This window comes from Vulpes lagopus, chromosome 14 (assembly GCF_018345385.1).
Source record: "Vulpes lagopus strain Blue_001 chromosome 14, ASM1834538v1, whole genome shotgun sequence".
Lineage (NCBI taxonomy): Eukaryota > Metazoa > Chordata > Mammalia > Carnivora > Canidae > Vulpes > Vulpes lagopus.
In genome coordinates, this window is record NC_054837.1 from 9741257 (window position 1) to 9767353 (window position 26097).

The 26097-nt window shown below is 53.8% G+C and overlaps 1 protein-coding gene across 5 annotated transcripts; it reads left to right on the top strand.

Moving 5' to 3' along the window:
- The first annotated feature begins 333 nt into the window (after nucleotides 1-333).
- PPIL2 (peptidylprolyl isomerase like 2) lies at nucleotides 334-25825 on the top strand. Of its 5 annotated transcripts, none has more exons than XR_005983777.1 (21): nucleotides 334-487; nucleotides 1623-1672; nucleotides 2495-2540; nucleotides 5015-5077; nucleotides 6585-6636; nucleotides 9491-9542; nucleotides 12464-12555; nucleotides 13392-13481; nucleotides 14302-14377; nucleotides 15127-15287; nucleotides 16395-16470; nucleotides 16972-17078; nucleotides 17488-17577; nucleotides 17880-17913; nucleotides 18452-18569; nucleotides 23614-23670; nucleotides 24260-24332; nucleotides 24444-24506; nucleotides 24596-24713; nucleotides 25000-25102; nucleotides 25641-25825. XR_005983777.1 is itself a non-coding variant. In XM_041728911.1 (21 exons), the coding sequence occupies exons 1-21, from the start codon at nucleotides 456-458 to the stop codon at nucleotides 25224-25226; spliced, it is 1698 nt and encodes a 565-aa protein (XP_041584845.1). In that variant the 5' UTR covers nucleotides 334-455; the 3' UTR covers nucleotides 25227-25825. The 5 variants fall into 5 exon arrangements, 4 of the variants coding, with proteins under 4 accessions (XP_041584845.1, XP_041584843.1, XP_041584842.1 ...); XM_041728911.1 differs by adding an exon at nucleotides 24849-24855 and having other exon boundaries at nucleotides 24596-24738; nucleotides 25011-25825; XM_041728909.1 differs by having other exon boundaries at nucleotides 24596-24738.
- Nucleotides 25826-26097: the final 272 nt, after the last annotated feature.

Genomic DNA, 26097 nt, shown 5'->3' on the forward strand with positions numbered 1-26097 from the left:
CTGGACCTTCAGGGCCACGTGCCCCCGCGCCGCCAAGGCGAGGGGCCCGGAGGCGGTGGGGGCTGGATGGGCGGGGATGCTGGGGCACGCAAGGAAGCAGAGATGAGGCCGAGACTGGTGGGACTCGCGGCGCCTGGCCTGAAGGCCGGGGCGGGCTTGAGCAGGGACGGACGGGGCCACAGCTGGTGCGCACGTGGAGGGGTCCCGAGCCCGCCTCCCGCGGCCACCTGACCAGGACCTGAGCCCCAGGACCCACCGCACCCCGTGCCCATGCGCACTCGCTTCCAGACGCTGCGCTTCCGGTCCGCCCTGCGCCCGCTTCCGGGGCGGGGCCGCGGGACCCGGAAGTAATTAGGGAGCTCGGCGGACAAGTCGGAGTCTGAGTTGTTGACAGTCGTTTCTCTGCCCTCGCTGGCCCTGGCGCTGCCTGCGCCGCCGCCGCCGCCGCCGCCGTCATGGGGAAGCGACAGCATCAGAAGGACAAGATGTGAGTTGAGCCGCTCGGCCTCCGTGCCCGCCTGGCCCACCCCCCAGCTGGTTCCCAGAGCCACGCTCCGAGGCCGCTGGGTCCGGAAAGCCTCCGCCCCCTCCCCGGTGGCAGTGACCTCCGGCTGCCGGTTCTAACCCGTCGTAGGCGCCCTCCTCCGAGCGCGGCCTTCCCGCCCGGTCTGCACTCGCGAGCGCGGCTCCTCAGTCAGCCCCTTGCCTTCTTGTGTCTCTTGAAATCACTCCAGGCAGGCTTTTCTCCCAAGCCCAACTCTTGTCAGGATCCCAGTAACTTACCTGTTGCTAAGTCTAGTGGTCAGCTCTCAATTCTCATTTTGTTGGGCTTCTCAACAGCGTGTGACACAGTTGACCATCTCGATCCTCCTGAAGCCCTTCTTCGGCATGTGGGACACCTTATGCTCTTGATTTTCCTTCTGCCTTAGCGGCCACTGTTTTCTCAGGCCCCTTCGCTGGATTCTTCTCCCTCTCCCACAGACTTGGTACATCCATGTCCTCCACGTTTTTTTCTCCTTTACATTCTCCCTTGTGGTATCCCCTCTTGGAGTAGTCAGCTGCTTACTCGGCATCTCCAGTTGGAGGTCTGATATCTCAAATTTATTTATTTTTATTTATTTTTTAAAATTTTTATTTATTTATGATAGTCATACAGAGAGAGAGAGAGAGAGAGAGACAGAGGCAGAGACACAGGCAGAGGGAGAAGCAGGCTCCATGCACCGGGAGCCGGACGTGGGATTCGATCCCGGGTCTCCAGGATCGCGCCCTGGGCCAAAGGCAGGCGCCAAACCGCTGCGCCACCCAGGGATCCCTCAAATTTATTTTTTTTATGAAGATTTTATTTATTTATTCATGAGACACACACAGAGAGAGGCAGAGACACAGGCAGAAGGAGAAGCAGACTCCATGCAGGGAGCCCGATGTGGGAACCCTGGGTCTCCAGGATCACACCCCGAGCGGGAGGTGGCGCTAAACCGCTGAGCCACCTGGGCTGCCCCATAGTAGTTGTTTAATAAGCATTTGCTGAATGAGTGAAATGATTGAGTCATCAGTTACTTCCAGAGACTCTGTTCTCTTTATAAAGGGAGATGGTAGTAAGATTCTTTCTCTCTCTTCTTCAGGTACATTACCTGTGCTGAATACACTCACTTCTATGGTGGCAAGAAACCAGGTAAGGCATGCAATCCTTCTGTTTCCCTTAGTGTGGATGTGTGTCATGGGGGAGGTTGTAATTAAGGGCGCTATCTTCACTAGACAATGAGACTGTAAAAATTAACAGTGAGCAAGAACACAGAAAGTGTAGCAGATGGATGCGTTTAGAACGCAGATAATTCACAAAGGAGAAATTCACTAAACATATCCAAGAAAAATGCTTAATCCTCTTGGTGACGATTTTTTTTTTTTTTAACAGAGCATGCGAGATCGAGCGAGGGCAGAGGGAGGGAGAATCTCAAGTTGACTCCATGCTGATGTGGAGCTCAATCTCATGACCCTGAGACCATGACCTCAGCTGAAATTAAGAGTCAGCTTAACCAACTGAGCCACGTAGGCACCCCAGTGATGATATTTTTGGATGTAGATTAAAATAACATTCTTTCTTCTGTCAAGTTAATAAAAAATAAAAAGAATGATAATACCCAAAGCTGTCAAGGTTCCAGTAAAAAGAGTAACAATTATTATATACTCAATAATTGCTGATGGAGGTAAAACCAACATAGTTGTCTTGGAAAGCCAAGCAAGGCCCTAAGCAGGGATGTGAGGGTTGTGGGAGAAACCCAGCCGCAGTGGCTTAAGCAAATATGTACTTTGCCCTCTAAGTTCTTTCTTGATGTCCTCCACGTGTTCTACCTATTGAAAGGTTTTTAAGCCACAGCAGTTTTTGCACTAGGTAATTTACACGAAGTTTTTCTTAACATGGAATTGAAGTGTTGGTAGGAACACCTACATAAAGTTATTCATAGAATAAACTTTGTTTTATTTTCATCTTAAACAGATATCCCACAAGCAAATTTTCGTCGTTTACCTTTTGATCACTGCAGGTAAGAGTTTTGAGTGTTCATCTGTTCCTCTGAGCTGTTCTCTGATACTCATTATTTGACAGTGAACCTGATCCTTGGGGGATGCAGATGTGGTTTCTTTTTTTAAATTTCTTAAAAAAGATTTTATTTATTCATTCATGAGAGATACACACAGAGAGAGGCAGAGACACAGGCAGAGAGAGAAGCAGGTTCCATGCAGGGAGCCCAATGTGAGACTTGATCCTGGAACCCCAGGATCATGCCCCAGGCTGAAGGGACGTGCCCAACATGAGCCATCTAGGGGCCCCAGATGTGGTTTCTGCCTGTGTTCCCCCACCTAGATCTTCCTTAAACTGAGAGAAAGTGACCTCACAATGATAAGAACTAATACTTAGTGTGCTCATTCTTTGTATATTTATGCATTGTTTATTTTCTCCTCTTTCTTACTTTCCAAGGTCAGTAGACTCTGCTGTTAAGCCTATTTTAACTTGAGAGGATCAGTGTTTAGAAGTGGGAAGTCCTTCACCCAGGTGTCACATCCAGGAAGTGATGCCATTGAGGTTGGACTCCAGGCCCATGTCTTTCATGCTTTACTTTTAATACAGAGTCTAAGTAATAGCATTGATAATCAATCATGATACTGTGAGCCCCTCCCCCCTTCCCTGGGAACACAGGTTACTGGTGGGTATGGGGAGAGACCCAGCTGCAGAGCCACTGAGATGCTTCCTCCCGCCGTGGCGGGATGGATGTTCATGTGTATGAACAGAAGGTGGGTCTGCTGGAGAAGTGGGGCTAGGATTAATGAACCTTAAGACATTGGGGGTTTGGGAATGATCCGTTTGGGCCTGAGTTTCCCCAAACTCAAGCTTGATCATCCCTGCTGGACACCTACACCATGTGTGTGTGTCCCGTTGGGTTCTGATTCTATAGATGACGATGAGCCTTGAGACCTGATAGAGCTCTCCTAGTGATCTCAGCCAGACCCCACAGGGCGGTAGGGGTATAGGAAGGGCCAGGGTAGCAGCTACTCGATTTGCCCCAGGAGACTCCCATGTAGCCCTGAGTCAGGGCTTTTCCCTATTCATGGCACTTGCTCAGGGAGGGTCAGCAGGTGAGACCCAGGCATCATTGGCTAGATTTCTCCCCACCAAGTTTTGTCATCAGCCTCATGGGAATGTGATCTCATTCAGAGTGGGGATGAATGGAATTTTATTTTTTTAAGATTTTATTTATTTATTCATAGAGACAGAAAGAGGGAGAGGCAGAGACACAGGCAGGGGGAGAAGCAGGCTCCACGCAGGGAGCCCGACATGGGACTCGATCCCGGGTCTCCAGGATCACACCCTGGACTGAAGGTGGTGCTAAACCGCTGAGCCACCCGGGCTGCCCAAATGAATGGATTTTATGGAAGTACTTTCATCCTTGGCTCCCAGTTCCTCCAAGAGGTCTCTAAACTGGGTTTCAGCCACTTTTTAACTAGCTGGAGTTCTGGGTAAAAATGTGCTTTGAGGATATGCCCTTCAGGGCCCGTTTGGGAGAAGATGCACGTACAGTGTCTTGTCGTTTGGAGCTTACTTTGGCGTTGGGTCCTGTTTCATCAGTCCCCCGCAGCAGGATCACCCCTGGGTTAAAGCAATAGGTTGGGCCAGAAAGGGAGGTGGCAAGGTGGCCCCTTGAGGACTTACTGCGGCAGCATATGGGGAGACGACCCTAGAGCTGCCTGGCTGTCCAGGTCCAGGGGGCTGGCCTGTCCAGACCTAAGTTAGAGATAACTGCTATACAGACAAGCCAGGTCAGTCTGGGATCTTGATGGCTAGCTCTAAAAACCTCATGTGAGAAAAAAGGGTGTTAGCTCAAGGAAGTTCACCAGGTACAGTTTCCCTTCACCTGGAGGTTCTGCTTTTCCTAAGCCGACCCTCCACAAGGTAGCAAATGGCTTGTGGCAGACCCCTCTACTCCCATGTCTGTGTATTAGGACTTATCCAGGGCTCCTAGGACACATGCCTGAGTCATGTGCCTATGCCCTGGAAATGTGGGGGGGAACTGTGTGCACACTCTTAAGTCAGGAGCAAACAGGGCACCCCCAGACCATGATAGCTCCACTGGAGTCTCTTGGGTTGAGAGGGCAGTTCTCAGTAGAAGAGTGTGGCCTGCCTGCTGTGTGCAGTTTTAGGGAGTGAAATCCAGTCCTGCCACCCCAAGGCTACCTCCAGGAACCTCTTCTGGGCTCAAACGTGAAGATACGTGTGTTATGTGACACAGCAGAGAGCATGGGGACAACCAGGCTGCTGTCGTCCCAAGGCCCCTTCGGTACCTCCTGGACCCTTGCCTTGTATTTGTTGCTTTGTGCAGGGAGCTTCTGAGGAGTGGGGGTGTGGGGGTCACCTCTGTACTGGCACCCCGAGGAGTCCCATAATTGGAGGGAAGAAGGGAGGAGCAAAGCAAGATGTCATGGGAGCTGCTGTGTGACCTCAAGTGACTCTGTCCTTTCTCAGTCTCTCTCTGCAGCCCTTTGCCTACCCGGTCTGCACCCCTGAAGGCATCGTCTTTGACTTGCTGTGAGTATTCCCTCGACTTTTCAGCTAACAAAAGGGGTGAGACTGTTGACACCCACAGGGAAAATGGGGATATGGGACCAGCTGGAGGGTTTGTGGCTTCAGGCTGTGCTAAGCCAGCCATGCTGCAGTCTTGGCAGCCTGGGTAGCCCCAGGTGGCCTCTTGGGGACCCAGGAGGGACTTGCAGAGCCTCAAGGATGAGGCCACAGTGTAGCTGTGTCCCCTGGGCAGGCAGCCTTGGTGGCAGGTGCTGCCGTCCCTGCCTGGGGTGTGTAGATCTCTCCCCACACCTGGGGGCCCTGCTGTTCTCATTGGCCTATCTATACCTTTTCAGAATGTTAACTGAGTACTTTTTACTTTATGAAAGCAGAGCCGTAATTTAGTTACATATTTTCCCAGTGCTTTGTTTTGAAGCCTGATGCTCAGTTTTATGTTCCAATTTAAATAAACTTCTGTAAGTTTTTATGTTTCAGTCTTTTTTTAGAAAATGTGGAAAGTACTTCAAAGTAAAAAGAAAAATTTACTGTAATCACACTATCCAGGATAGCTATTGTCAATATATATTTTTTAAGATTTATTTATTTATTCATGAGAGACACACAGAGAGGGAGAGAGGCAGAGACACAGGCAGAGGGAGGAGCAGGCTCCATGCAGGGAGCCTGACGTGGGACTTGATCCTGGGACTCCAGGATCACGCCCTGGGCTGAAGGCAGGCGCTAAACTTCTGAGCCACCCAGGGATGCCCCTATTGCCAATATTTATGCTTCTCTTTTTCTGAGTTTAGTTTACCTTAACATGGTTAAGGTAATATTGCAAAGATAGTTCTCCATTTTTCACTTAGTTGTGTCATTCAGAATTTTCTGGAAGCCTAATTTTTTAAAAAAGATTTTATTTATTTATTCATGAGACACACAGAGAAAGGAGCAGAGACATAGGCAGGGGGAGAAGCAGGCTCCCCTCGGGGAACCCAATGTGGGACTCAATCCCAGGATCCAGTATAACCACCTGAGCCAAAGGCAGACGTTCAACCACTGAGCTACCCAGGTACCCCTGGAAGCCTAATTTTCTTTCTTTCTTTTTTTTTTTTTTTTTTAAGATTTTATTTATTTTTTCATGAGAGTACACAGAGAGGAGAGAGAGAGAGAGGGAGAGGGAGAAGCAGGCTCCATGCAGGGATCCCAACGCGGGACTCGATCCTAGGTCTCCAGGATCATGCCCTGGACTGAAGGCGGCGCCAAACCGCTGAGCCACCCGGGCTGCCCGAAGCCTAATTTTCAATGCTGGTTCAGTATCTCATTGTATGACCCTATCAGCATTTTCATGTATCTGGATACGTGGAAACCCATGTATCCAGAAACACTCCCTGACTTCTTTGGTCAAGACAAGGTGCTAACAGAAGTGAAGTGGAGCGAAGCCCATTTGCAGCTCTCGCCTGGATGCAGTCCTCCTGGACTGTGGCCTCATCCCCGGGCTGCACCTAACTCCCCTCCTGTCTTCTCTTCCCTTTAGTAACATCGTCCCTTGGCTTAAGAAGTATGGGACCAACCCCAGCAACGGAGAGGTAGGTAGCTGGGCGGGAGTTTGAGGGATGCCGGTGAATGCTATCTTCTCATCTGTCCTTTTGTTCTGTGGTTTTCTAGTATGCACGAGTGTGGTAGAGGGCTGTTCATAGGGCCTCGTGAGCGGGACTGTCCTCCCCACTTACCCACACGGTTCCTTTCTGGAAATGTTCCCTACACGTACATGCATATGGACAGATGTCCCTCTGCTTCCGTTGGGCCATGGATGCAGTCACACGCACGAACCCCTGTGTACCTTGCTTTCGTGCCCCACAGCATGTTGGAGATCTGAATGTCTGTGCATAGGGCCCTGCAGCATTCTGTGGTGGCTGCTGCAGTTTATTTGAAGTTACCTGCTGTTCCTGACGGTGGACAGGGAACACCCTCGTGCACGTTTCTTTGGACACGTGTATGAGTGTCCTCCTAGGACTGCTGGGTCACGGGGTGGGTGCGTTTTCAGTTTTGGTAGCTACTAGCAAATTGTCCTCCGGAGAAGTTGCCTGTTTCCCGCTACCTTCAACAACCCTGAGTACCAATTTTTTTGAAATTTTCATTCTTCAGGATGAAAGTGTTTTTTAATCTCTTTTTAAGATTTTATTTTTAATCTTTACACCCACAGGGTGTAGGCCTCAAACCCACAACCCTGAGATCAAAGTTGAATGTTCCACTAACTATGAGCCAGCCAAGCGCCTCTTAATTTGTATTATCGTGAGTGAGGTTAAGCAGCTTCTTATGTGTCACACATACACCAGTGTCAGGAATTTTGTACCACTTGGGAAGAGGGCCCCAGAGCCAAGTTCCAGCTAATTCACTTTTTTTGTCCCCACACTGTGTGCTCCATCATAAACCCGTGGTGCTGCTACATTTTCCACATTCTGGTGGTCCCTTTATGTCTCGGAGCCCTCTCGTTCTCTTGCACAGGCCCACTTCTTCAGTTATTCAATTGCATCTACTTACTCAGAGAGGTGTTAGCCTGCCCTGCATGCAGGGCCTGCGGGCGGTCAGCTCTGGGAAAGAGGCTCACCAACAGGGAACCTGGGGTGGAGGCCTTTGGGCACATCTGTGGAGCAGCGCCACTGAAGCTGAGACTGGAGATGGGGGGAGATGGTAGCAGATAGTCCAAGGCTATGTCAGGAGGTCCTTGAAGGCCCTGGGGGGAGCTCAGGTTTGTTCTGACGGTGCTGGAAGCCAGGCAGGGTTTTAGGCAGAAGTATCTTGTGACCTGGCCTGTATATTTATTTACTTATGATTTTATTCATTTATTTGACAGAGAGAGCACAAGCAGGCAGAGTGGCAGCAGGGGGAGAGGGAGAAGCAGACTCCATGCGGAGCAGGGAGCCCGATTCGGGGCTCGATCCCAGGACCCTGGGATCATGACCCGAGCCGAAGATAGACTGAGCTGACTGAGCCACCCAGGCGCCCTTGGCCTGTGTTTTAAAGGCTCACTTTGGCTGCAATGTGGGAAATGGGACTACAGGGATGCCAGGGTGGAAGGGGAAAGCAGCCAGGGGTTATGCCCTTGTCTGCATGAGAGGTACTGTGCAAACTTGGATCAGGATGGAGGCAGACGGGGTGGCACAGAGAGGCTGACCCCAGATTGCTGTTACCTGTGGTCCTGTGGGTCTTGCTGGGCCATCACATCAGGCTCTGTGTTTCCGCAGGGCAGGGGAGAGCTCAGTAGGAGCCTTCCAGTGGAGTCCCATCTTGTGAGGACTGAATCAGTTAGCATGGCCTGTGCCAGAGATTCCAGGGACAGACAGGTGGAACCAGGTGATCTGGCCTGTGCTTGGCATTCCAGGCCAGCAGGGCTTCAGTGGGAAAGCAGATCCCTCAGAATCAGAGCCCCAAGCGGGAGGGACTTAGGTGCATGGAGTCAGATCAAGCAGTTGGGGCGGAGGTGGGATGAGGAGGGCCAGCACGGGCTCATTTCCCCCACGACCCACTTTTTAATGTTTTGTTTTTCTTAAATAGTCCTTCAGCAGAACACTAGGGGCACAGCTGTGTACTCACCACCCATATGAAAAAATAATATTCATTTTTAACTTCAGACGTAATTGGTGGATCAGGGCTCACACTAAAAATGTGTGAACACTGGAGAAGTATAAAACAGATCTCCATCCTTGGCCTCTAGCTGGGGGGTTGCCCCTGTGAGCGAGTCGGTATGCCACTCTGAGGATGGGGGTTCCACTGTGCAGCCCCTCTCCTCTACGTTGCTGCTGGGTCCCTGGGGGCCCTTGGGGCAGCACCTCTTTTTTTTTAATAACAAATTTATTTTTTATTGGTGTTCAATTTGCCAACATACAGAATAACACACAGTGCTCATCCCGTCAAGTGCCCCCCTCAGTGACCGTCACCCATCCGCCCCCACCCCCATCTTCCTCCCCTTCCACCACCCCTAGTTCGTTTCCCAGAGTTAGGAGTCTTTATGTTCTGTCTCCCTTTCTGATATTTCCCACACATTTCTTCTCCCTTCCCTTATATTCCCTTTCACTATTATTTATATTCCCCAAATGAGTGAGAACATACAATGTTTGTCCTTCTCCGATTGACTTATTTCACTCAGCATAATACCCTCCAGTTCCATCCACGTTGAAGCAAATGGTGGGTATTTGTCGTTTCTAATTGCTGAGTAATATTCCATTGTATACATAAACCACATCTTCTTTATCCATTCATCTTTCAGTGGATACCGAGGCTCCTTCCACAGTTTGGCTAGGGGCAGCACCTCTTGCCTGTAGCTATGAAGGCTTGCAGGGTCAGCGACTCTTCCCATCTCTCTGCTTCACCTAGCCTCATAGGCTCGGCATTTCTTCACATCAGTCACTTATTTGTTATTAATAATTATTCTTTTTCCAGAAACTGGATGGGAGGTCCCTGATCAAGCTGAACTTTGCAAAGAACAAAGAAGGTGAGTGATCCCTTTTACAATCAATCGGAGATGGTGCCACAGACTCCAATGACCCTGCCTTTCACTGAGTTCTTTGCAGAATCCATCATTCCTTTCTGATTAAGCCAGACACTTTAATTTTTCAAAGATGTAGGGGTGCCTTGGCTGGCTCCGTCAGTGGAGCACACAACTCTTGATCTCAGGGTTGTGAGTTCAAGCCCCACATTGGCAGTAAAGATTACTTAAAATAATAAAAATGGTTAAAATGGCAAACGTTGTGTGTACTTTATCCCAATTAAAAAAAAAAAATATATATATATAGTTAACATAATTTTTCCTTAAAGGTCCAGGTAGTTTAAAGCTGGGAGTAGGGTGGAGGGTGAAGTGTTGAGTTTTGGTCACTTCTTCCCAGAAGGGCAGTGGGGCCATGAGGGCTGCTCACAGCTGCATACAGCTGGGCCCTGTGGGCATGGACTCTGGCTGTAAGTCCTGGTCCTCTCGTTGCCAAGGGCAGGAGCTGCTCAGGCTGAGGCCCGGGGCAGGTGGGTGCGGTGGTGTGATGGATTTGCTGAACAGTTCTCTGGGTGGGCTTCTCCTCACTCACCTCTGGTTGTGAAGCCCCACCTTCGCCCAGGGGTCCTGCTTTCTAGCCCCTGGCACCCTCTGGCCTTTTTATTTGTCAGATGCCAGAGCTGAGATGACCCCCACGGGCACCGACCTTGCTCTTGGCTCTTTGAGGGCCTGGCATAGTTCCCTTGACCTGTGCAGATGCCAGGTTGAGGCTGTCTGCACTTGATTGTGTGTGCATTCCGGGAAGGTGCTGAGGCACCTGAAGCTGGGGCCTGACACTCCTGTGGCACCCCAGAGCCTGGCCCACAGTGGGTGCCAGCTCACCGTAAATGAGAGAATGGCCTTGACAGACCAGAAGCACAGTGCTTTGTGGACAGTCCCTGGAGGTTGAGGAGCTCCACGCAGGTAGCCAAGCCCCATGGACCTTCTCTGAGATCAGTCAACTCAGGCCCACAGTGTGTCTCTCATTCAGCACATACTTACTGAGTGTTTCTCATGTGCAGAGAGCAAAACAGGTCATTTCCTGGAATGAAAGAAAGCTTGCATTATGGTGAGGGAGGAAACTGGAAAACAGTTGATCATAGTGTGTCAGATGCTGCCTCTGCCAGCAACTGGATTTCAGGAGCAGGGGAGGAGAGAGTCCTAGCAAGACACACTGACAGGGTTTGAGTGGGAATCCAATGAGGGAGGAGGCGTGAGATGTGGGGGGAAAGCATCCCACTGCAAAGGTCCTAAGGAGGCCTGTGTTGCTGGAACAGTGTGAGAGTGGAAGCAGGTGGTTGGAGGAGTCTGAGTTGGGGACGGTGCAGAGCAGTTGTGCAGGGGCCAGGCAACTGTGCAGGGTCTCTCAGATGCTGGCCAGAGAGGAGAGATGAGATCTGACTATTCACCTGTGTTATTTTCTTTTTTTAAATAATTTTTTTAAAAATTTTTTTATTTATTTATGATAGTCACAGAGAGATAGAGAGAGAGGCAGAGACACAGGCAGAGGGAGAAGCAGGCTCCATGCACCGGGAGCCCGACGTGGGATTCGATCCCGGGTCTCCAGGATTGCGCCCTGGGCCAAAGGCAGGCGCCAAACCGCTGTGCCACCCAGGGATCCCTTTTTAAATAATTTTGACCAAAAAAATAATAATAATTTTGAACAGCAAGCACCTTTTTTGCCTTTTTTGTTTTGTTTTGTTTTGTTTTAAGTAGGCTCCACACCCAGCGTGGGGCCCACTGCAGGGCTCACATTCCTAACCCTATGATTAAGACCTAAGCTGAAATCAAGAGTTGGACGCTTATCTGACTGAGTCACCCAGGAGCCCCTTTTGCCTTATTGTTATTTTAGAGATGTACTTATTTATTAGAGAGCGAGAGCATGGGTGTGTGCTTGCTTGTGAGGAGGAGAAGGGGCAGAGGGATAGGAGAGAGAATCCCCAAGTAGACTCCACGTGGAGTATGGAGCCCGATGAGGGGCTCCATTCCAGGACCCTGAGATCATGACCTGAGCTGAAATCAAGAGTCGAGTGCTTAACTGACTGAGCCACCCAGGCGCCCCCCTTTTTTTGTTTTTAATTGAAAACTTCAGATGCATGAAAGTAGAGAGACTTAGTACGGTGATCCCCTGCCCTGTAGCCATCACCCAGCTTCAGTTCCCATCCACTTAGGACTGTGTGATTTTACCTGTGCTCCCCTGTGGCACCTGCTTAGGTAATTTTGAAGCAGATGATCAGAAATGTGTCGTTTCATGCTTAAGTACTTCAGTGTATATCTCTAACAGATAAGGATTTAAAATACTTTTTTAAATATAGTACCGTTGTTCCACATAAAAAGTTAACAGGAATTCCTTAGTGTCATCAAGTAACCCAGCCAGTGGTCAGAATCTGGAATACTTTCATGATCTTTTTTTTTATAGTTTTCAAATCAAGATTTTTAAAAAATCCACACAGTTTTGTGTGGTTGGTATCGCCTAAGTCTCTCAATCTGTAGATACTCTCCTGCTCTTTTTTCAGTTTGTTAAGACTTACTTGAATGGGCTTTCTGGCTGCCTGGTGTGGAGTCGGAGGGCACGGGCAAGGAGGGCAGTGGGAGTTTGTTGCAATGACACAGCGAGGGAATGGGGGTGCGTATAGGAGGTTGGGGAATATGGCAAGATCTGAGATGGAGGAGGGGTGGTGGTTGCTAGCAGCGTGTTGGGGGCTGATGGAGCAGACGACTCCAAGGAAGACCACGTAGGGTTTGGGTTTTGCGGGACGAGTAGGAGTTTCTCAGTGGGATTGGAACAGGGGGCTTGAGCAGCTGGCTGTCCCTCTGGGTCTTCGGAGGTTCAGGGCATGCTGACACAATGTCTCCTTTCTCTGGTCTCTTGGCGTGTGTCTTCTTTCTAGGAAAGTACCACTGCCCAGTGCTGTTCACTGTATTCACCAACAACACCCACATCGTAGCCATCAGGACCACCGGCAACGTGTACACCTATGAGGTGGGTTCTCAGGAGCTGCGGCACATATAGGTTCTTCAGGTATATGCCCCAGGTATATGCCTCAGCACCCAGGTGCTGAGGGTGCACCGGGCGCCGTGGGCACAGCCTGTCCCTGTGGAGCTTACGTGCTAGAGCCCTTCCTGTGGCCTCCTGACCTGAAACCTGGGAGGTTGTTTTATACTCGGGGGGTTGGCCCTGCAATCTTCATCTTCACTGACCAGGCCCTGGGAGGGAACCTGTGCTCTGATGGCAGGCCCAGGAGAGCGCTGAGCCCCCCTCTGCCGCCTCCTGCTGGAGTCCCCAGGAGGAGCAGATGCAGGCTGGTGAGCAGGCCTGGCCGTGGGCAGGCCCGATTTCCACCCGCATCCTGCTGCTCTGGGCCAGCAGAGAGTACAGCAGCAGTCGTGTGGGCGCTGTGTTGCAGGGAAGCCCTCTCTGAGCTGTTTTCCCACCTGTCCCTGGCTGTTGGCAGGGTCCGGATCGCCAACGCTACCCTGTGGGGCCTGGGGGTCACTTTTGCCCAAAGCGTGCACAGATTTGGTTGGAGGGACTTGGTAGAGATGCACAGCCAGCGTTGTTGAGCCTGTTTGCTGACATCAGATGTGTATCATTGGAGTGTCCTTCAGTGAGCCTTGCTGAGATGGCTGATTCGAGTGTCTGGGGCTCGGCAAGCTCCGTCCTCCATGTTGGGGCCACTGCTGTGAGCCCCCAGAGAGTACGTGGTCGTGCCATCCTTTTCTGCACCCCTGGAATGGCGCCAGCCCCTGGGTGGGCTCCAGGCTGCTGGTGCCAGGGTGGGGCAGGTACCATAACAGTGTGCTCCCTCCTGGCTGCAGGCAGTGGAGCAACTAAATATCAAGGCCAAGAACTTCCGAGACCTGCTGACAGATGAGCCCTTCTCTCGGCAGGATATCATCACCCTCCAGGTGGGCGTCCCCTTGCCACTGCTATTCCCAGGGAGGACTGGGGTACCCCCTGCCAACCCCTCCTCCTCGCCCAGGCTCTGGGGCCTGCCTAGTTTTGGTTTCTCAGCTCTCCCCAGCTCCTGGCAGCATCCCCAGCTCCAGTGCCCCTGCTATCAGTCTAGGTCTTCACACGGCTGCTCTTCTCTGGTTCTCACACCTCTCCTAATGCCTGTCCTTGCTCTGTCACGGCCACTCATGTCTGCCCTGAAAGCCATCTCCGAATCCAAGTGGGAGAGGATGGGCTGGTGTATGCTCTACCCCAGGGTTGAGCATAGGACCTGCCTCGAGGTATCAGACCTGAGTGGGTTCCTGAAAGGTCTGGACTTAGAAACCCTGGGGGTGGCCTTCATGGGCCATTCCTGTCCATGGCTTGTCCCCTCCTCATCAGAGGTCCATGCACACTCACTCCCATGGGGTTGCTTGCAGTCACCAGGGCCTGAGGACTGCAGGCTCTGTGTCTGGCAGCTGGGCTGGAGGGAGCTTGGGAGGGTGTGTGGGAGGCCTAAGGTGGATGCCCTGTGTCTCCCTACATCCCCATGATGAGGTCTGTCCATCCTGTGGCTGCCTAGCATCAAAGGATGCTCATCAGCCATGTGCTGAGGGGCAGGGGACAGAGTTTGGCATGTAGACCAGCCATTTGTGCCACTGTCCCCACCCTGCCCCTGCTCGTGCCCTTGCCTAGGCAGAGCCCTCTCCTGGCCCCTGTTGCCCTCCATTCCCAGCTCGACACCCCATTCTCTGCTGCCAGCTCACTGTGCTGCACGTGTTCTCTTTGCTGCAGGACCCCACCAATTTGGACAAATTCAATGTCTCCAACTTCTTTCACGTTAAGAATAACATAAAAATAATAGATCCCGGTAGGTACAGCCACGGCTGCTCTGGGTGCCAGGGGTTTGGGTGAAATAGATCAGTGCTTTCTGGGTGAAACCCTCACCTTGCTGGGGACCAGAGCACCAGGAGTCTAGCTCAAGCCCAGACTGGCCGATGCTTAGCTTCTGTGCTGAGGTTGGCAGCACCGCACCTGCCCACAGGGAGCCCGATGTGTGGAGTCCCAGCTGGGACCCACATGCTTGGTGCCTACAGCCTCATGCGCTGGTGGCCTCGCTGCTGCCTCCTCCCCACTCAAGACTCAGCCCAAGGACCCCCTTGCTCCTTAGAGATTCTCTGTTCCCATTGTGGGGACAGGTGGTTCATGCGGGCTGCTGGGTCCCTCGGGCATGGAAGCAGGTCCCAGGAGGGGAGGTGACTGTGGCCCCTGCTCAGCTAGGTGGCTGCTGCCCCCAGCATTGAGTGGTTCCGGGCTGTGTTTCAGTCTCTGGGGCCAGAGCACAGCTGGGGCCAGAGCCCGGAGCCGACCACAGTGGAAACTGCGGGCGGGCTGACTTGCCACCCTTGTGGACTCTTGCCTTGCTTTCTTCCTCCACACCCCCCTTCCCTGCTTCGTGGCCACCAGGAGAGTGTTACCGTGTGGAGGCTTGGGTAGTCGACCTGCGTTCTGTTCTGGGCTTCCGCTGTTGGAGCTGGCTGTGGCCCCCTGTCCCCGTCGTGCCTGTCTGCGGACATTGCTGGGGCCATGGTTGATCAGGGCCCCCGTGCTGTTTTGTAGATGAAGAGAAGGCGAAACAGGACCCGTCTTATTATTTGAAAAATACAAACACCGAGACCCGAGAGACACTGCAGGAGCTCTACAAGGAGTTCAAAGGGGACGAGGTCCTGGCGGCCACCATGAGAGTCCCGGAGAAGAAGAAAGTGGACAAGCTGAACGCTGTGAGTGGGCAGAGGGCTACACGGCTGCCAGCTCAGCCAGCCTGCCCATCTCAGACCCTCAGAGGGTCCTGGGGTACATGTGGAGGGCTGCACTGAGGCCGGGCCTCAGGAGGCCAGGCGTGGCAGATGGGCGTGCTGGGGCCACGCACGGTCCGTATCTCACCCTAGCCCAAGGTCCGCAGTCTGGACTTGACATGCTGAGTGGACTGCTGCCTGGTTACCATGTGCCGCTGCAGCCTCAGGTCTGTGTGTCTGGGGACAGCAGAGAGGGCAGCCCATGGGTGCAGCTCCTGCCTAGAAGAACCTCTGGGAGAGACTACAGGGGTGTTTGAGGATGCCATGGTGCTGAGAGGAGAGGACAGCATGTGCCCCCTGCCTGGGCCTCCTCCTGAGTGACACGTTTGCTTCTCGCAACACTCACCAGCTGGCCCTGAGGCCCCCATGTGCAGTGAGGGTGTTAGGAGTTGTGCCCCAGCCCATCAGGCCCCAGAGCTGCCCCTTCCCCTCTTCAGGCAGGGCTGTGGGGGGATGGGGGATAGAGGTGGCTCTGAGGTGCCCTCAAAATTACCCAGGAAAACTTGCAAAAGACAGTTTGTTCACAATCCCACCTCTCTAAAACAACAGCACTTAGCATTTTGTCGTGCTTCCTACTGAGGGTAAGAAATCCCTTTTTTTCCATCACTGTCTCAGATAAAAATACAACCTAATGGGGCTTATTTTTCCCTGACTAAAAAAGCAGTGTGTTCACTGTAGAAGATTGGAGCCTTTAAAAAGGAATTAGTCCCTCACACTGTGAACCTCAGGGGTGACCGGTTTCTACTTATCTCCAGGGTTTCTGTTAACATGAGAGCCTTGGCCAGCTGGGCCTCAGTCTCCCATGCAGGCAGGCCCCTCTGTGGTCGGTACCCCGGCTCAGTCCCCTCGTTCCCTGGGCCCTTAGAGTCGATGCAGGCCAGGCCAGGCCACCCGGAAGTCCCTGCCAGGCTCTTTGGGCAGCGGCAAGGGACAGTTTTTTGGAGGAAGGGCACTGAGTTGGGCCGAGCGGCAGCATCTAGGCCCTCTGGCTTCCCAGGGTGCCACTCACGTGCCCCCTGGTTCCCTCTGCAGGCACACTATTCCACCGGGAAGGTCAGCGCCTCCTTCACATCCACCGCCATGGTTCCAGAGACCACACATGAAGCAGGTAGCTGCCTTTGCCCCTCCATCCCCAGCAGTGCTGCCTGACAGTGGCTGAAGGCCGGGCGCCGGCTCCACTGAGCGTCGCTCCCCTGTGCTTGGCCTCCACGGGTGCTTAGGCAGCTTGGGCATGGTCAGGCAGCAATGGGCCCTTTCTCAAAGGGTGTCTGTGTCTGGGCGGGCAGTGGCTGCAGTGGGGGCCCAGCCCGGGGCAGGAGGTCCCTGCCTCCACCTGCTGGGGCTGCCCCACATCCCTTCTCCTCATGTTGTCAGCCTGCCAGGCCCCTCTGTCCCCTTCTACCCACCATCCTCCGTATCCAGGCTTAACTGCTGAGCCCCTCCTCCTTTTCCCTCTGCCTGAGAACCTACCCTGTCTCGCGCCCAGGGCCCATGAGCCCGTGCTCAGTGGGGCAGACCCTCAGGCTCCTGGGCCGGGAGCCTGGCGGTGGGGTTGGAGGGGTGTTGCCCCAGCTGGAGGGCAGTGCGGAGCTCAGGCCTCTGTTTACAGCTGCCATCGATGAGGACGTGCTGCGCTACCAGTTTGTGAAGAAGAAGGGCTACGTGCGGCTTCACACCAACAAGGGCGACCTCAACCTGGAGCTGCACTGCGACATGGTATGTGTGGCCGCCGTTCCTGCCCCGAGCCCGTGCTCGCTCCATGCCAGGGTCTAAATAAGCAGCCGTACTTGGTACGTATTACAGTAGAATGTTCCACTTGGTCTCTGGAAGGCATGGTGCTCATACTTCCTCCCCGGAGGGGATGCTGTTCGCTGTACATCGTAGGCCCGTGCTCTGGGAGGGGCGTGCACACCCTGCCCCCACTTGCCTGAGTGTGTCTCTGTGGCCCTCGCTACAGGGTCACGGCAGATGCACGCATCTGGTCGTTCAGCTTCATGGGTCCTGTGTCACCTTGTCGGGCCTGGGCAGCTGGCTGGCACCTCGCACAATTAAGGCCCTGGGTGGTGGTTGCGATCTGCCCGTCAGCTGCTCGTCACCTCACAGAAGTATCTGGGCTCTTTTGTAGACGCCAAAGACCTGTGAGAACTTCATCAAGCTCTGCAAGAAGCAGTATTACGATGGCACCATCTTCCACAGATCCATCAGGAACTTTGTGGTGAGTGACAAGGGTCTGCACTGGCCACAGCCTTGCACCTCCAAAGGGCTGTGTGACTTCTGTCCAGGTGTCCTGTAGGTGACTCCTGCGAGTCATAGCTGCAAACCCCTTTTCCTCGGGCGGGGAACCTGCGGCCTGACCCCTAAGAGTCCCCAGCCCAGCCATGCTGGGCTCGTGCAGAGCTAGCCTGTGAGGGCCCTGTCCTTGCTCTTGAGCCCACGTGGCAGGTGGGCAGTGGCCTGAGGGCCAGGCAGGGCCTTGGGGGCACAGCTTGCTGACTGGCTTTTTTGTTCTTTTTACAGATCCAGGGGGGTGACCCCACCGGCACAGGGACAGGTAGGCACTGGTGCAGGGGCTTCCCTGGCAGCTTTGGCTGCTCTGTAGGCCGCGGTGGGGGTGGGGGCCGTGCCGAGAGGTACAGATGTGGAATCTGATAGGCCAGCTACCAACCTGCTGTGTGACCTCAGGCACATCCCTCAGTTTTCTCATTTTGAGATGGTTGCAAGGCCTAGCCAGTTGGGGAGAAGCAACAGGATGCCCTCTTGCTGCCCCTAGAGCCCCCTGGTGGCCTGTTGGCTCCCTGGGCCCAGGCCGTTCCGTCCCCGCCATGTGCTGTGAGCGGTAATGACCCATGGCTTTCACTCTTTAGTCCTTGTACTGGGGGTCCGGCTCCCCTGCGGGGCTCCCAGCGGGCTGGGTGGGGCCTGTGGGGAGAGGGTGGTGAGGGTCCCTCGGGGCCAGGGCTGCCCTCTGAAGGACTTGGTAGTGCCCCTGAGGACTCGGACACATTTCTGGGGCTGGGCTGTGTCTCACTGGTTGCACTTGGCTGGGACCCAGTCGTTCTGGCTGCCAGCCACTCTGCTTCCTCTTCCAGGCGGGGAGTCATACTGGGGAAAGCCCTTCAAAGACGAGTTCCGGCCCAATCTCTCGCACACGGGCCGGGGCGTCCTCAGCATGGCCAACTCGGGACCCAACGCCAACAAGTCTCAGTTGTGAGTCAGGGGGTGCCTGTTGTGGGGGGGTCCTCTCTCTCAGGTTTGTGGTTAAGGGGCAAAGAGCTCAACCTGAACCCCGCCCAGAAGGTGGGCAGTACCCTAGAAGAGACTCACGTGCCACCCCTCCCCACACTCTGTGTGCGTGCCCTGCGGTGCGTGCCTGTGAAGGAATAACGTGAATGGTGCCCGTGAAGGAATAACGTGAATGGTTGCTCAGACACCCAGGGAGGCCAAGGCCGCAGGAAGCAGGTGCTGGCCCGGGTGGGGGTGGGGGGAAGCCTCGGACAGGCAGTGCATTTGTAGAAACGGGGAGACTTAGTGAGGGCCCGAGGATTGTGCTCAAAGTACTGTGTCAGGTGCCTGGGACACCTGGCCTGGTCAGCCGGGGCAGGGAGAAAGGGCCAGGAGTACTGGCCTGGGCGGCCCGGGTCCTGACAGAAAGGCGGGGGGTTGGGGGTGGGTGAGGGCCCAGTGGGAGTGAGTGTGGGGAGGGGAGGGGCCAGACCCAGCCTGGCAGGGGCAGGGGTGGCTGCAAGACAGTTTCCCGGAGGGCCCTCACCTGTGTGGCGGGCAGGACGGGGGAGGTGGGTCTGTGCAGCATGGGGGTCGGTGATGGTGCATCGGGGGTGGCAGCTTTCCTGCACGTTTGATGGGATTCCCTTGCAGAACCGTCCGGCTGGGTGGAATGGGGCAGCCCAGGCAGCCAGGGTTTCTCTTGGCCTATCTGTCCTTCCTTCTCTGGAAACTATAGGAGTTCACCTGCCTGCATTTCATTATTTCTGATTTTTAAAAATCTTTGGTTTCTGCTCGCTCTTTGCCAACTCTTTCTTTTTTGTTCACTTTTTATGAGGAGGTTTGTTATTTTTCTTCAGTGCTTTTAGTTAGGGCGGGGTTCAGGATATTTCTATTTAGAAAGATCCCACATAATATTTTAAAATATATTCCAGTATGTTTCTCGTATGGTTTTAGTTGTACTGCAGGGAGTCTACCCTTAGTTCTTTGGTTCGTGGGATCTCCGGAAGTTTTGGAAGACTTTAGTTGTTTGAGGTGGGAAGGTTTTAATTTTTGTATTATATATTTATACACGGTTTCTGTACATGTGAGCCAAGTATTTTGTTTTCCTCCAGTTGTACTGGCATCACTAGAGAGTAACCCCTCCTTTTCCTGGTTTGGTTGCAGCCCCACAGCTGACTCACCTCTGCTGTGAGGTTGCCTGTCCGAGCTGTGGTCAAGTGTGACTACTCGGTCCTGGACACCACAGGCACAGGGGAGCAGGCTGGGGCTAGGACCGCCCGGACCCCAGGTGTCCTCTCTCGAGAGGGGTCTCCACAGAGTAGAACACCTCCCTTTGGTACCCTGATGGTCCCCTAGCTTCAGTGACTCATTGCAGGTGATTTTCCATAAATCCTTTACATCCTTTACGGAGTCCTTCCTACGGAGGAGGCGCTCCTCCTGGAGGTGTTCTGGGAGAGGCCTGGCTCCTTAGCCTCCTCTTCTTGGGCACATGTTACCTTCTTGTGTAAATTGGGGTCGCATTCCGGGTTCTCTTCTGCTCCATGGCCTGTTTGTTATTCCCACACCAGCATTACACCTACTCAATCATACTGGCTGTCTATAGGAAGTTCTAGTAGGTGCGTCCACCCTCACTGTTCTACATTGTGTTTTGCCTTGATTTAGTTGTTTCCTCTTTAATATGAACTTTAAGATCATTATTGTTTTTAAATATTTTATTTTAAAGATTTATTTATTTATTCATGAGAGACAGAGGCAGAGACGTAGGCAGAGGGAGAAGCAGGTTCCCGTGGGGAGTCCGATGCGGGATTCAATCCCAGACCCCGGAATCACATCGTGAGCTGAAGGCAGACACTCAACTGCTGAGCCACCCAGGTGTCCCATTTAAAGATTTTATTTTATTATTTTTTAAAGATTTAATTTATATACTTTTAAGATTTGTATTTACTTATTTATTTATTTTTAAATATTTATTTATTTATTTATGAGAGAGAGGGAGAGGGGCAGAGACACAGGAGGAGCGAGAAGCAGCCTCCATGCCGGGAGCCTGACATGGGACTCGATCCCGGGACTCCAGAATTGCTCCCTGGGCCAAAGGCAGGCGCCAAACCGCTGAGCCACCCAGGGATCCCCAGATTTGTATTTATTTATTCATGAGAGACAGAGAGAGAAAGAGAGAGAGGCAGAGACACAGGCAGAGGGAGAAGGAGGCTCCATGCAGGGAGCCGGATGTGGGACTCGATCCGGGGTCTCCAGGATCACGCCCGGGGCTGAAGGTGGCGCTTAACTGCTGAGCCACCCAGGTGTCCCAAAAGATTATATTTTTTAAAGTAATCTCTACACCCAGCTTGGAGCTCAAACTTATGACCCCGAGATCAAGAGTGTGTGCTCCACCAGCTAAGCCACCCAGGCGCCCTGAACTTAGAGATCATTTTATCTAGAGCAGAGTCTATGGGGATTCTAATTTGGAGTGACGGTACATTGATATTTTGAAAGGATAGACGTAGGAAAGCTTCCATCTAAGGATGTGGTTTGACTTTCCCTGAGGGTATATTTTTGGTCTTTTAGTATGGTTTTATTTTTTTTATTTTTATTTTTTTTTAAATTTATGATAGTCACACAGAGAGAGAGAGAGAGGCAGAGGCACAGGCAGAGGGAGAAGCAGGCTCCATGCACCGGGAGCCTGATGCGGGATTCGATCCTGGGTCTCCAGGATCGCGCCCTGGGCCAAAGGCAGGCGCCATACGGCTGCGCCACCCAGGGATCCCTTTTAGTATGGTTTTAGAGGGTTTTTCCACCCAAGGCTATTCTTTAAGGATTGTATACTTTGATATTTTTGTGATCAGAATTCTTTTCTAATTCTGTTGCTCAAATAGAGAAAGTCTGTTTTATATCTAACTACTTTATTAAATTCTATTATAATTCAAATAGTTTTTATTAAGAGTGTCTTAGGTTTTCTAGATAGGTGGTGGTCCTCTCTCTGGTGTGAACACCAGTCAGCTCACATCAGGCCTGTAAGCAGAGGACGTGGACATCCTGCTCTCCATGTTATGTGCTATTTTACCATCTGATCAAATTTATTATCGTGCTCCTTTTTGGGAGAGGCTGTGGGATTTCCAGATGCTTTTCTCTCAGCATCTGTTCCTATGGTCAAGATGGTTTTCTTTTCCTTCTGGAATTTGTGGGTATTACCGCTGGGTTGAGCAGCCTTGCTGTCACAGTTTTGGCCTGGAGTAAACTGGGCCAGTCTTTGCCATGCTGGGAGGTCTGCCGGCCGCTGCTTTAGGCCACATACTGCTGCCCTCGCCCGGGACCCAGATCTGGCTGGGCGGGCCTGAGGCCCAGCACGCACAGCCCGCATGGTAAGCCTGTCCTCCTTGCTTTGTGGCCTGAGGTGGCTTAGCTTACAGTGGGCTCGGCTGCTTGGTAAGGTAGCTGGCCAAGGACAGCTTCTGTGGATCTTTCGTGCTCATTCCTTAGTTGCTTCCACTTCGTGGGCCACCTGGGGAGCTTTTCTTTTGCCAGAACATAACTGGTCCACCTCTAGATTTCCAGACTTGTTTCCGTGGCATCTCCCTTCCCGTCCCTCACTGCGCCTGCATGCCCACTCTCTTTCATGGTTTGCGGAGGGCTTCTCTGGTTTTACTTTATGTAACTTGCCTCTGTTTCCATCTTCACTGGCTTCCTCCAGTGTTTCTCCCTTCTCAACCTTCCGTCCAGCCCTCCACCGCTGTAGACCTCCGAGTCTCTGCCTGCTGACAGCTCACGCTTCCCCTCCTCTGTCCTCTGAGGTCAAAGAACTAATCGTAGACTTGGCTCACTCCTGGCGTGTCTTTGTTCGTGCTATCATTGTTTTTCTCTTCCCTTCTTTTTTCTTGAGGACTATTTCATTCCCTTTTAAGCTTCCCGACCTGTGTTAGAAACACCCAGCAGAGAGACCCACATGGTGGCCAGAGTCCAGGTGTGTGGTTGTGGGTGTGAACGTCTGGTGACTTGCCCATGGGCTGTGGCTGGTCAGGCCGGGTGGGCTCTGAAGGAGTGCTGTCTCTCGCCGAGTGCTCGTGCCGTGGGCTATGGGGACGTGGGCAGCAGCGCGCAGGGTCCCAGGAGGGCTGCCTGGCCCATGCCACTTCCTGGGGGTGGCTTCGTGCCCTGGGCCCCCCCAATTCCTCCCTGAATGCTTCTCTCCATCTTGTTAGACATGTTCTGTTCTTTCACTTGGAGCTTTCCAGATTTTTGAAGTTTGAGGGCCTGCCTGTAATGGCACACGCCTAGACTTGGGGTTCCTTTAACTTGGCCTGGTGGTCTGAGGGACATACTTAACTTTCCAGTCATTATCCGTATGTTCTATTATCCTAGTTTAGATTTCCTGGGTACCCTTTTTAAAAAATATTTTTCATTTCTTCCTTTTCTTTCTCCTGATTTGGAAGTTCTGTGTCACTTCTGGTTTTAAGTAGATTTATTTAAAGTCTGCAGTTGGTCTGCCTCCTTCCGTCCCAGACCGACCCTGCCTGTGGCACCCCCCAGCCCATGTTACTAGAGTTGGGCATTTAAATGTCCCTTGTTTTTGCACCAAATTGGTGTGAAAATTGATTAGATCGGCATTTATGGATGTTGACCCATGTTCCTCGGTGTCTGCTCCTTTCCTGCCCGTCTTTCTTCCAGTTCATAGTGTCTGTTCTTTCAGAGACTGTTGTGATGGGACTGGCTCAGGCGTCCAGTCTCCCTCTCCGGCCCTGGCAGCCTCTGCCTGTGGCTCTGGCGGGTCTGTCCGAGGAGAGGCTGTCAGCAGCTGAGGCTGGAGGCAGAGGCTCCCTGGCCTTTCCTGGGCTGCCGTGCCCTGAGCCACCCGGGAGCTGGGGTCCCGGGCCCCTGGGTGGCAGGGTGTGGAAGCCACTGACACGGGTGAGCTTCGGCTCCCCAGAGCAGCTTTTGGGGGACGTGGATGCCTGGTGCGTGCCTAGAAGTCTTGGGGGCCAAGCAGGGGAAGCCCACGGGCTCTTCTGATTGCCCTCCCCTCCTCTCCCAGCTTTATCACCTTCCGCTCCTGCGCGTACCTCGACAAGAAGCACACCATCTTCGGGCGGTAAGAGAAGCTGCCGTGAGGTCCGGGGTGCTGGTGCGGGGGTGGGCTCCTTCCTAGGGGGACCTGCTCACTGCCTGTCCCCCGCGTCCAGCTCAGTGCCCGTCTGCCCACATGTGTCACTGCTGAGGTTCTGGCCGTGGAGAAGTGGGGACCTGGAGCATTTCTCTGGCCAGGGGGATGTTTGGCTCTCCGCACCTGCTGGCGGCCCTGCCCAAACTCACCCCCCTCGGGTCCTCCTCTAGATGGTTCCAGACCTCTGGTCTGGGCCACATCCTTTCCGTGCTTTTGTTCTGTGAAGGCCCAGATGGTATTTCCAGCTTTGTGGCTTCGTGGTTGGTCACACCCGTTACTCGGCAGTCAGAAGGCACTGCAGCTAGTGTGGCAGCAGCGGGTGTGGCTGAGTCCCGATAAAACATTATGGACAGAGCCGGTGGCCCGCTGGCCCTGCTCTTATTTCTCCCCCCAGCCCCTCCTCCCCAGGCCATGCGCCTCATCCCTACCCCTCTGCCTGCTAGGCCATGGGGACTTGGCTCTTGGGGGCACCCTGCCCTGGTGCACATTCAGAGGTACCCCTGTCCCTCTGCCACAGGGTTGTCGGGGGCTTTGACACACTGACAGCCATGGAGAATGTGGAGAGTGACCCCAAAACTGACCGCCCTAAGGTATGTGCCAAGGGAGAATGGAGGGACCGCCGTGTGGGCCTGGCACCGGCAGACAGGTTTGGAGGGTCTGTTGCCTCTTGGCGCTGGCTCACTGCCTCCGTCTGCTGCTAGGAGGAGATCCGCATCGACTCCACCACCGTGTTTGTGGACCCATACGAGGAGGCTGACGCTCAGGTGAGGCTGCCACCGGGGGGGTCGGGGGCCCCGGGGAACTGGCCTGGCCTGCGGGCTCAGGGCCACCTGTTTGCCCTGCTCCACCACAGATTGCCGAGGAGCGGAAGAGGACACAGCTTGAGGAGGCAGCGGCCCCGGAAAGCACAGTGAAAACCTGCCAGCCCAAGCCGGGGAGCCAGGGGCCCCAGACATACCGCCAGGGGGTGGGCAAGTACATCAACCCAGCAGCCACGTGAGTGCAGTGCGGGGCTCGCCGTTTGCACGGTGCTCTCCAGGCTTCCCAAGGCCCACAGGCCACAACGTGCCAGCGGCGGGGAAGCACCAGGCTTCGGGGCTGAGCAGTGAGCAGGTGTCCTGGGGGCCACCGTGCAGGCTGGAGATTGAGGACTCGGGTGGGGACTGCGTGGCTGTGACGTCACATGCAGCAGGTGCTGTGGGAGGGCGTGGGCGGGCGTGGGCCTCCAGCTCGAGGAACTGGTCCTTCTCTTTCCAGGAAACGTGTAGCAGAGGAAGAGCCCTCAACCAGTACAGCTGTGCCTGTGGCCAAGAAGAAGCCCAGCCGAGGCTTTGGGGACTTCAGCTCATGGTAGCAGCAGGTCTGCCCCTCTGGATCCCCGGGGGGGACTGGGGGCCGGGGGCCTGTGTCCACAACCCCGCGTTTCCTGTCTCGTCACCTGCCCGTCTGACGACACCTCGCTAAAGCTCTTGCTTGTTGCCTGAGGCCCCCTTCCTGTGGCCCGCAGACCAGCCAGCAGTGTGGGCGAGGAGGGCCCCCGACTCTGGCTTTCCCACCTTCCCCCACCCCGGCTGTCGTCTCAGGGACTGTACTCAGTGTATCACCTGGGACCTGGTTACACACACAGAATCGCAAACCCCGGACCTTCCGACCTGGGGACTCGGGGCAGGCTCTGCGCTCCGCTGACACACCTTGGGGGGCTCTCGCTGCCAGTGGCTTGAGGACCCTGCACGGGAGCCTTGCCATTAGTTTTTAAAACCTCTTCTGCTGCCTCTTGCCTGGACACCTGGACACCCACCCAGCAGGGACTCTGGGTGGTCACAGCCATGTTCCCCATGGGCCTGCTCTGGCCAGCCCAGGTGTGGGCTGCACCCAGGACTTCTGCCTCTCTGCCTCAGGACAGGCACAGGAGCACCCGTGGAGCAGCTGTCTGGTTCCTGCTGCTACTGATGGATGCGCCAAAGGCCCTGCCCAGCTGGCGTGACCCCCCCTTCCACCCTCAGGGTCCCTCCTTGGCTCAAACACTTGACCCCTCGCCCTAGCACTAGGGCTTCCAGACCAGCCTCACCAGCGTTTCTGGACTTAAAAAAATCCCTTCCCTTTTTATTTTTCTATGTCTTAAAAAAAAAAAAAACTTAGCACTTGCTTGCCTGTCCTTTCTCACTAACTGTTCATTCTGGAGCGTGTGCCTGCGTGGCTTCCATGTTCTCGATACTGACCCCACTACCTCGGCCTTCCCAAAGCACCTCTACAGGACCGTGGGGATAGCTGTCCACCCCTCACCTCCACTCCCGGGACCTAGTCCTTGAGTCAGCATAGGCCACAACCCCCTCCAGCTTGTTACACTATGCTTCT

Excerpts from the sequence above, each read along its gene's own strand:
- PPIL2 (XM_041728911.1), top strand. The coding sequence starts at position 456 with ATGGGGAAGCGACAGCATCAGAAGGACAAGAT. Across the intron at positions 2,541-5,014 it reads TTACCTTTTGATCACTGCAG|TCTCTCTCTGCAGCCCTTTG; the intron begins GTAAGAGTTTTG and ends GTCCTTTCTCAG. Across the intron at positions 16,471-16,971 it reads AGAGACCACACATGAAGCAG|CTGCCATCGATGAGGACGTG; the intron begins GTAGCTGCCTTT and ends CTCTGTTTACAG.